General features: G+C 34.5%; 1 protein-coding gene across 2 annotated transcripts; it reads left to right on the top strand.

Moving 5' to 3' along the window:
* The first annotated feature begins 1,736 nt into the window (after positions 1–1,736).
* LOC117115516 lies at positions 1,737–6,991 on the top strand. 2 transcript variants are annotated; one of them, XR_004446567.1, is made up of 3 exons: positions 1,737–3,158; positions 3,388–4,686; positions 5,903–6,991. XR_004446567.1 is itself a non-coding variant. In XM_033259352.1 (2 exons), exon 1 carries the CDS (start codon positions 1,853–1,855, stop codon positions 3,131–3,133), a length of 1,281 nt encoding a protein of 426 aa, XP_033115243.1. In that variant the 5' UTR covers positions 1,737–1,852; the 3' UTR covers positions 3,134–3,158; positions 3,388–6,991. The 2 variants fall into 2 exon arrangements, 1 of the variants encoding a protein (XP_033115243.1); XM_033259352.1 differs by having other exon boundaries at positions 3,388–6,991.
* Positions 6,992–11,432: the final 4,441 nt, after the last annotated feature.

Consider the following 11,432-nt stretch of genomic DNA (forward strand, 5'->3'; position numbering starts at 1 on the left):
AATTTTAATTTACTTACATGATTCTGTGATTTAAAATGTGGATGGTGTCATAGTGGAAGGAAATATATATACTGAAGGAGATAATTCCTCAAATACTGTTAATCGCTATCAAAATTAACATTAAAAATTGGGATTTACAATTAAACAAAGTTCCTGAATTTGCTACTAATACCATATCATTTATTTATACGTTAAAACATTTAGAATGCAATGACAAACATAATTAAAAAAAAGAGCACATCTAAAATCCCACAATGGAGTTGGTGACCACAACCCAAAAGGGTCCCACTCTCAGAAAGCCACAGGGCCCCGGCCCATGATGAACGATTTGTAGGAGCAGTGGCGTATCTAGAGATCTGGAAATGAGGGTGCTGATGGGGGGGATGCAAAGTTGAAGTGGGGGGTGCTCGATCATTTGAGGGGCGCTAATTCTTAAAAAAAAGGTGAATTTAGGTGACTTTTAACTACTTAACCATGATTTTTTTTCGGGGGGGGGGGACTGGGAGGGGGATGCAAGTAATTGTCGGAGGGTGTGCGCCCCTAGATACGCCACTGCGTAGGAGTGGTTTAGAACTGCAGTTGCGCAGACCTGTCAATCAGTACACATTCGCCGTAAGTAACGCATTCCAATCAAATCTCATGGTCTTACGCAAACATTGGCGAAACTTAGGCTCATCCAAAATTTGAGTAAATTTTATTTCTTTTTCAATTTTCATAAGAAGGGAAGATGCCTTTTGTTATCTTAAACTATCTTTCAATAACCACTGTATCTGAGATTATTATATAAACTCACTAATATCGATTAGATATGCCATTTAAGCCAAGCGTCCAGGGGCCGAAGGCCCCTGGAACCCGACCAGGAGCCCTTGGCGGCCCCCTGAACTCCAGCCTGGACCCTAGCCACTGTTCGTGCCTTCAGAACTGGCATTATTTGTCACCTGCTAGGTTATTACAGCTGCAACATTATGGAATAAGTAACTTCCCAGGGAGCTATGTGTTATGTGCTTGATCCAATGGCTGGAGGTAATAATGTAAATGCTTAGAGACCTTCTAACATATTATAATTATATTTATTATTAATATTATTATTATGATAATGATGCAAAAAAGCTTCTGTGTGCTTTATAATGATAAATTTGAGGTGAGTAGACAAAAAATAATAAAAGAAAAAACTGAGGGAAAGCATGAGTGAGTGGATCAAAAACTTTTTACACAATTTTTATTGCGAAATTTAATCAAGTATATTATTTAGACCAGCTATTAAAAGATTACAGGATGAAAAGAAAGCCGGTCATTAAAAATTGTATTATGTTCAGAATGCTAAGACAAGGTGAAAAATTTATTGCACATAAAAGTAAGGTGGATTTATCCAATATGATTCGCTTTTTGCATGATAACTGATAATGCAGAGTTTGTGGATAAAGTCTCTAATTTGGAAAAGCGGATTGGTTTATTGCACAAATTCTGATGTACAATAATGTATTGCCTATTCTCTTTACAAAGTATTCATTAAAAACGCAAGGAGGAAATTTACATTGGTCTTTTTGGCAACACTGAGTCTTATTTACCATAACATAACCCGAGTATGGTAAAGCAAAGATCTTTGGTATTAGTGCACAAAGATTTGGTGCATTTATAGAGGGGGTATGACTTAGGACAGAAATAGAAAATGACGTACAGTACTTATGTCCCGCGTGATACGTCATGTGATCTATGCTGAAAACCAACGTTGAGGAAACGTTTGGTTGATCCAGCCATTACACCGAGCCTCTTGAACGGTTGTGTATGCTGTTTTGTGCGATTGTATTGAACACACAAAACTCGTGTTTTCTGTATTGTTTAAAATAAAATAATGTATGGTGTGACATCTGGAACACATCAACAGTTTGTTGGTGACCTAAGTCCTCCGTATGACGGCAGCGAAATGGATCTTTTTCCTGATTTGTCTTTTCTGGATTCCGTCCAAACTGACTTTTTGAACAACGGCTTCGACGACGAGCTTGCCTCAGCGCCGTACCCGATCGACAACGCAATGGACTTCAACGACCAATGCCAGGCCCAGGCTGAGCTTGTTCCGGATGTGAAACAAGGTATTGTTAGCCCAAACAGTAACCCTACTTTAGTGCCTAAATCATCGAAAGGAAAATCTGTAATCAAGGTGATGGTTACCTCATCTAAAGATGAAAGTGAACTGGTAAATTTTTTGATGGGAAAAGCTCAAAATTGTGGACCAACACCAACGTTAAAAATCATAAAGAAAGCGGCAGTGTCTGCGCAACCGGATTTGAATCATGACGTCACTAACACGCCCCACCAAGAAATGAAAATTGATTCCACAAGGCCTGTTAAAGAAAATGTAAATGTTAGGCCTAGGCCGGTTAAGTCACAAAATTTAACCAAGTCTAAAGAAATGTCTTTGATAGAACAATTAGAAAAGGACCTTCAAGTTTGTGATCCTATGAATCGAAATGCAATTGCAGCTCGCTTGAATAGGTTGCGTAAGAAAAACCATGTCGAAGGTCTCGAAGAAAGTGTTAACAATTTGAAGACTGAAAATGCTAAACTGCTTGAAAACAACACTTTTTTGAATGCTAGGGTTTCTTCACTTGAGACTGAAGTGAGTTATTTGAAAGGTATTCTAGCTAATCAAAGCTCTTTGTCATTGTTACTATCAAATATCCAAGCAACTAATCTGAATTTCCACACATCAATGGAGACCATTGTTGACAAATCCGAGGACATTGACTCAATCACACAATCAAAGGCTGAAGAAGAAATTGATGTAGTGGGCGTATCATGTGACCAAATTAAAGTTCCACTAAAAAGAAAAAGGACACAAACCGATGAGAGTGAAAACTTGTATTCTGAACAGATAGATAACAAAATTATTAAGAAAGAAGGGAAAACTGTACCTAGGAGGAGTAATGAAGGTGAAAGGAGGAAGTCGGACAGATTAATTGAACAGAAAACTGAATTTTCAAAGGATATTCCTCCAACTGCAGGTGTCTGCCTTCATGTATCTGGGAAGAATGTGTCTCTTGAATTCTGTTATCATTGTAGTAGGAGAGCACAGACGACTATTCAGGTGGATACGTCGGCTAGCAGTCGAAGGCTGGTCAAAGATGAAATCTGACTGAAAGACAATGTGTTTTTTAATGGTCGGTATTTTTACTACTGTACTAAATTCATTCATATCCAGAACAATGAAACCATTTTTTTTTTATTGTTCAGAAGAGAACTAATCATAAGAAAATACTTGTGTTGCATTAGTTTAAGACTGTAGTGTACAACAATTAAGAAATTTAGATAAGTGTTCATTTTCTCATTAAGTTAATATTTTGTGCACTTTTTTAAGCTTTCAGGCTAATGTATTTTTTTTCACTTCAGATTTCTGACACTGCTGTTCAAGCTTTTCAACATCCTGTTAATTGTACAGTCAACCTGGTATTCTATTTATTCAAATGGTCGGTATCAGTCACATTTTTGTGTGGGTCTGTGCTCTTTCCATCATGAAAAACGAGGAAAGCAGAACTACTTCAATAGAAACTTCAAACACCGGACTTGATTCAATTGGCGAAAGCAAATGATATCTGCTGCAAAATTTCAAAATTTTTGAAGCGATTGAGGACTACCTTTATTCAAAAAGAACTTAAATTATTTTAAATTGCAGTAAAAAAACTGCTTTAAATTATACCGCTGCTTTTAAACTCGCAATGTATTGCTCTAAATTTGTTTTTGAATAAGGCATTTATGGACATTTTTACATTAGTTTATTGAATGTGTTAAAATATTTTAAAAATTCACTAAAATTGATAAATCTAAAGGAATTATGATAAATTGCAAAGATATTTAACAAAAATATTTGTTTCTGTAAATAATTTTAATGTATTTGCACTGAAATTGTCAAAATTTATACAAAAAAGTTAGTGCTGTATGATTTTGCTTTTAATTATATAATTAGTCTACTTGATTCTTAAATCTTACTGTATATTCGGTAGTCTATGACAGTTGCGTATTTTACTCGCATTAGAAAGTATATTCTAAAAAAATTATACTAAATTTGAAATGTAAATAAATTGATTTCATTTTAGTGAAATTTAATGTTAGAAATGTCTATACAAAAAATGTAATTAGAAAAATATCTAAATATTTACAGAAAATGTTATTGCTGAAATGATTGGACTGATTACATTACCAATCTATTTAAGATACAGATTATTTTATAACATTTGACTAGATAGTATTAAAATTACATTCTGGAAGTGGAATTAAAAACAGTCAAATATCATAATATTTTACACAAAAAAAGTTGTGTGTGCACTTTCACTAAATTTTTCAAATTCGAGTGTCTTTGTTTTTGCTAACAAGAAGCAGCATACTGTATTTAATTTTACAGTAAACAAATCTGACATAACAAATATATACAGATTTTTTCAAGCAGTGTGATTGTCTTTGAGAATGAATGATTTTATTTGATGAAAATCTTTGGCAAACAAACAAACAAAATACATTTATTTAGACCCTAATGGTTGTTTGGTTTTAAAGTTCTCTCCAGAATAAGTACTACCTGACCCTTGCTGATATTGGATGTATAGGACACATGTGAAATCTGCTTTCAAAGCCCTTTGTTTTCTCCACAGAATAATTGCAGACTGTTTGCAGTATATTCAGTAGCCTGCGCAAATGGTAAGGTCTCCCACGCTGCTACATAGCACAGCACTGGAAGCATTTCCCTTGTAGCTGGTGTTGGATTGTGGCAGGCATGGAAGGTGCTCCACAGTTTCAGCTCCTGCTTGAAGGAGATTCTTCAGTGCTTCCTGATAGCTAGATAGGGGTTTTTATGAAGCAACATCAGTGTTGAAAGATCTATAGAAACAGCTTGATCAGTGAAAGTGCTGATAAAAGTACTACATAATCATGATGAAACTTTTTAGCATATATTATGGGCATAAAAAATCATCTTTTTTATTGGACAGGTGTTTACGGCACTTGCTGTTGCAGCGATTATTCATTTAAAGCTTCCATATTAAAATTCATTTATGTACCGTACACTAGTAGTTAACCTAACAATCATACTGTATGTTGCTCAAAATATTATGCTTTATACTATTCTGAAACAAACACATTTGTTCCACTCGAAAAAATGCTAAAAAATAGTTCAATCCAAATTATTGAAATGTTGATAATTACAGGCACTCTCATCTCAAATTAAATTTTATATGCTTTAGTACAATGGAAGTTGACATTTCTAATATTAATGTTGCTTTATAAATTGCATTGTTTAGATTCCTAAGTTTATTAATTTAAACAAGTTCCTAATTGTTCGTTCTAAATGTGGGACTTTGACATTAGTTAATTTTAACAGCCAACTAAAAGGATCTTATGCGGAGTTATGTCCAGGTTGTTCCCTGTTTATTATGTACATTTGTATAATACTGATATGGTTTGTAAATAAAATGGGTGGAACGGACGGCTACAAGGGGAGGTTGGAGGCCGTTAAATAGACACTAAAATAAATCTTCGAAACAAAATTCATTCATATCCAATCTCTGCATGAGTTCCTTATATCTCTGAATCAATCTTTATTTTTGCAACAGTCAACCTTATATAGGAGAATTTTCAAACAATTTTTAATTGCAAAAACATTTACATAAAATTATTTACTGTAGGCCTACAGTTGAATTTTTTTTTTTTTTTTTTTTATACCAGATGTAGAAAGCAAACCCTTGCCCTTTACTAGCGTAAATTATGATCCCTGACCATCCAATGGGGTCTAATATAATTACTGGACTGAGTAGTCATGTGTTGATAGTTGTATGCATAATAAAGAATGTTTCAGAGAATATATGTTTAGAATTTTTATATAACTTTTTTTTTTCATTTTTCCTTCCAACACCAATAGCTTGGCCTACCACTTTTTAAGGAGCCATGACTGAGGCAGTTAGCCTTCGTTGCACCTTGTTGAAGGCTAGCCTGTAATACTAGTAAGTCTAGAAAAATTATGGTAACATGTAAGTACTGTACTGTAATGTACAAAAGTAACATGATCATGCATAGCAGAAAATATGAATAAAGAAAAGGTGGCATAGGTTTGTATACTATATACAGTTATATTACAGTTTAGTTATGTTCCAGGTTTAGGCTGTTGTCCACTAAGCAAATTCATTCGCACAAGACAAAAAGTTTCCCAGTAAAGAAAATCTTGTAATCTTGGCGTATTTTCAACTACATTAGCAAAAAAGTATTTTCAAAAACATTGCTGTGTTGCTAATTGCATGCAGTGGTAATTCATAGATTGATCGTTTCAATTCTGTGTTCATTGGCGCAATTAATTCTTTTCCCAAAATGTGGTTAGATGCATATTATTTTGCTTCACAAAAAGGAACTGTTCGAATTCGTCAAAGCGAAACACTACAAGCGAAAACGCAAACAATGTGAAGAAGTAAGAAATAATAAGAATTGAACTGCACATGTCTACTGTCAAACTCTTGATTTGCACGAATAAATTTGACTAGTAGAAAACAGGCGTTAGTCAAGATAATTAAAAGTATTGTTTATGTTTAGAGTAATCTTAACTTTTTTTACCATTTCTTTATTCAGTTTTTTAATTTGATAAGGAAAATGATAAGTGTATATAAACAGTGAATTACCTTTCACATTATTTTCAAGTTTCAAATACTGTAGTAGTTTGGGAAGGGTGTCCAGATATGTATTCTTTCAAATGTACTTTAAATTTAGATTAAAAGTACTTTACAGTAGATAGTATATAAAAATATTTCTTATCATGCTTAATACACAGTAAAACCGTGAAGTGTTGCAAAATTGAGAGGGAAACTGAAAGGTTAGCAATTAAGAGAACTGTTTGTTCACTTATATATAAATGTAAATGGCCCTAAATATTGTTGCGTGTTCTGCATTGCTGTTACGATAATTGCAAAGTGTCTGGATTGGTTTACTTTGAATAAATGAAACAACATTTGAAAGAAATTGATTCCTTGTTCAGCACTGTATTTGTATTTTGTTTGAAATTACACCCAGTGGCGTATCTAGAAGTCTTGAATTGGGGGAGGGGCGCGAAGGTGAAGTGGGGGCTCGATGATCAGTTGAGGGGCACTATTTTGCAAAATATGGTGATTTTTAACTACTTAGACCGTAATTTTTTGGGGATGTGCGCCCTCCCCCATGCCTTCCCCTAGATACGCCACTGATTACACCAGTACATTTATGGTGGCACAGAATTTAAAATTTTTAACTACTAGACCTCCATACATAAACATACCATACATACAGTATTTTGAAGAAGCAATGGTCGAAGTAGAGGCGAGAATGGTATGAATGTTTTGAAGTACAGTATGTAATTAAGTGCAGTATTTCAATAAGAAAGCACAAGTATTCTTCAAAATCAGTATTTTGCACTAGTGACTTGAGTCGGAACCATACACTGGTCAAACTGGTATGGCTGAATCGTAATTCTGTAAACCAAACTACTTCCCCCTTTTCTTCAGTCAAAAGTTCACCATTTAAATACTAAAATGCTTCAGGGGGTAGGTTAACAAACCCAAAACCGCTTTTCTCAAGGACCGTTTGTATGCTGTATGCTGAGACTGACTCTAAAATGAAACCCTCGCGTGTGTACCCTTAAATTATTTTGCTCGTTAAGATTGCCAGAGAGTCCCAAGTGGATTCTGACGGGTGAAGTTTAATCGGATTCAGAATACAGTATCAATTCGTAATACTATATTTAGTATTCCTGGATCCGCTACTACGTTTTTTCCTTGCACTTTCACTTATAATCTGATTTGACTTGGTCAAACATAAGAACCTTTGCTTGTACAGGTATTAAGTTACTAACAATTCCCTGATTTTTAATTTCTTTGCACTATACCGCAGTTAATTGAATCAATCACTGTACATTTTTTAACCAACATAATCAAGTAGACAACTAGATTAAGCAAAAAAAAAAAAAATATACGAAATTGACAACGCATCCATCACCTATTATTGTCCAGCATAATTATAGATACCGTAACAGCAGTGGCGGCTCTAGGATATAATTTATGTGTGGGAGAGCTAAGATGTCGGCCTGGGGGCCGTAAGTATTTATGGGTTTAACTATAGCGTGCAGCGTTATCTGAGGGCTTCTAGAATTGGGACTTCTAGATGGCCGGAAATGATGATAAGACTAGGCCTTTTTTTTTTGGTCCGGCTGCCCGACGAGCTTTGGCCGATGGGGCCGCTGTACAAGACAATGTGTATAATATTGTATAATACGATTACCACTGCCAATAGGCCTATCTTCATAAAGTTATCTTTCTAAACGGAAGTTAATCCGTTTTTTCTAACAATTACATTTCTTCCGCAAATCAAAGATACCACCGATTTACAGTCCCAAAACTTCACTGGCGATCATTCTCATTAATGAAATTTCCACTTGCCCAGCCTCTCTCAAAAGATCAAGAAAATGCAAAGCATCGCTTCCAGTCTGAATACTTCAGTGGCGGATCTAGGATTTAGCAATGGGGGTGGATAAATGTGATTTGCAAAGCACCAAAAGGGGGGAGGGGGGTTGGGGAGGTGTGGTTTTTGGCAAGGGCGCAGATCTGTTTCTAAAAGTGAAGGGGACATTTCGTGAGTCCACACCCACCTCAGGCCCACCATGGATGGGCCTGAGAGGCTCTAAAATTAAAATTAAACTATACAGGAAGCCGCTAACTGTATTATACAATATTATACATTGGAGTATTTTTAAATGCATTACGGTACAATGCAAAGTTGATACATGGGTTAAAAAACATACAAACGAAGAAAACCCAGGTCAAGTTTATGTGTACTGTATAGTCAATATGCCCTCCTTTATGGTACACCATACTGCTTCAACATCCAGTTTTCGCAGGATAAGGTTAAGCGGGAAAACCACCGTATGATATACATGTATGGTGCCTATAATATATTTATAGGTCTTCAATTTATACGTGTATCGGTTTTACTTTTGACTTTCTGTTAAATTTGAAAGATTTTAAAGCCATGTTTTGTTTTGATATGTTTTTCTTTCCTTCTCTCATTTTCATATGTTTTTGCACATGGTTTTTTTCTGCTCGGGACTTTGATCACTTTCCGTACTTGGATCTTCTTCAAACTTTGACCAAGCAAAGACATCAAAGATGTGCATATTAAAATACACGTCATTCTACATATTTTAATAATAAATATTAAAAAATGGGTTATTTAACTATATTTCAAAGCCCTATGTTCTGTTTTAAAAACAGATATAGTAATTCTACTTTAATTCTGTAATTATTTCCATTGTTAAGTTTTTTGTTTTTTTTTTCGTAAGTACCACTACACTCTTAAATGTTGTAAATTGATTTCAGAGATGATTGTTCTATGCCATATTAATTAATAAAAATAGCTGATGGCTGCATTTCGTCTTTCAGATGTGCATAGAAATCAAATTAAGAAAATTTAACATATTGTTTGGATTTGATTACCTGAGAGGCTAATCATAAGCATGTTCCAAATACATATGTCAACTGCCTCCTTTGATCTGTATATTGTTTCTCTGACAAACGCTCTATCATCAGTGTTAGAAAGATGATTATAATTAGCATGCATTGTCAGCAAATGATGTTTTTAATCAATATTAATTTTAATATTTCCAAAAAAATATATATATCTTGGGATGTTTTTGCAGTCTAAGGCTCCTCTTGGTATAGTTAAGAAGGTTTTGATTATCGTTAGTATTTATTACTAGCGTAAACCATTCATTAGGGTTAGGGGGGAAAGGTAATAAGAGTTACGGTAACAAATACGGTTATCATTTGTATAGAATTGTCAATCTTTTCCGTAAATATAAAAACTTTCATTTAAAACAAATTCATAAAACTGAGTGACTCTGTGGATATGATATTCATTAGTGATATCTACTAACGCAGCTAATTTACTCGAACTGTAAAAATAGTTCTCTGCAAGAGAAATCAGAATTCGAAAGTTCTATGCATGTCAGTCTTGTACAGAAGATCATCTTCAGTGCACCTTCAATTCTTACATTACCAAAATACGAAATGTTTGTAGACACGAATAAAAATAGCATGAATGCGACGTATTAATTAACTTTTTTGTATTTTAAATTGTATTGTGTAAATTAAAATAAACATGAACTCAGTAATCAGTATCCTCCATGGTATAATACAATACCGTAAATGCTCGAATAAAATAAATACCCTGTGTGTAATGAAACACTTTGAGAAACAGGGTTTTAAATAAAATGTATACGGTGTTAAAATGAATTAACACAATGGAGACACAAACATTTCTTTATAAACGTTTATAAAGAAATGTTTATAAACATTTCTTTATAAACGTTTATTTACGATGACGTAGACCTATGATAAGCCAACTGAATTACGGGAATACGTGAGATAGGTAAGATTGGAACGGCCATGGAAAGCGCCACGCCGAAATTTTCTTTTTATAAGCGCCGCTCTCGAATAAGCGGGCCAGATTGAAGTCAAAGCGTGCCAAAATTAATTACTCATTACAGAAGCTAATCTGAGCGAATACAAGACTTATCTAGAGGTTTTCATACCCGTAGAATTCAATAAAAGCATTTCCAAATCTATGTGACGTCATTTTTGTGCTGTTTTCTGATTGGACGATGTCAGTTTTCATTGTAATACCAGGGAACAGTGAAATTACAAATTAATTTTGAAATGTTTAAGGAGGTTTGGGACAAAAGAACTTCTGTGGAAAACTTTTTGTATTTTCCATGACGTCATCAAAATACATTTTTCTGCTGTCTCTTATACACATCTAGTAAAATTTCTATTGTTAATCTTACAGTGAATATAAATCAAAATCAAAATTCATAATTCCAGACAACCTAATTTTACATTTTTTAAATGTAAAATGTGTTTGCATCTGAGATTCCATGGAATTATCAGACATTGCCTACACCAATGTCATGATAATGATAATGATAATCATATATTGTCATATAATTCCGTCCCCAATCGTATTAGGCCTATATTGTAAAAGTATCGATAATGGTCGTTTTATGATTGTTTGATAATTCTCAGTGCAGTATGAACAAGGAGGCTTTGAAGAGGAACTTTTGCTGTCCTCTTTGACAGGTATACTGTACCCCCAGGATAGCAATGCTTTTTTGCTACTCTTTATTTTGGTGTAAGGAGGAGTCTCATTTTACTATGGAGCTACAAAGATGGACAATGTTTCATCTGTCGTGAACGATTCCGGTTTGCGCCTCAGGGGTGGTCTCTTATACACATCTATACAAAGTAGATAGTCCCCGTCGAGGAAAGCTTCCCCCTCCCCCACCCCGGCGTTGGGGAGATAAACTACAATTCGTCAGGGAGAAATAAAATGTGTATGTATTTTCTACATATTAGTAGACTCTAAAATCGATTCTTCTTGAA

This window comes from Anneissia japonica, unplaced genomic scaffold, assembly GCF_011630105.1.
Source record: "Anneissia japonica isolate Jap-2015-1 unplaced genomic scaffold, ASM1163010v1 scaffold287958_len91139_cov150, whole genome shotgun sequence".
NCBI lineage: Eukaryota > Metazoa > Echinodermata > Crinoidea > Comatulida > Comatulidae > Anneissia > Anneissia japonica.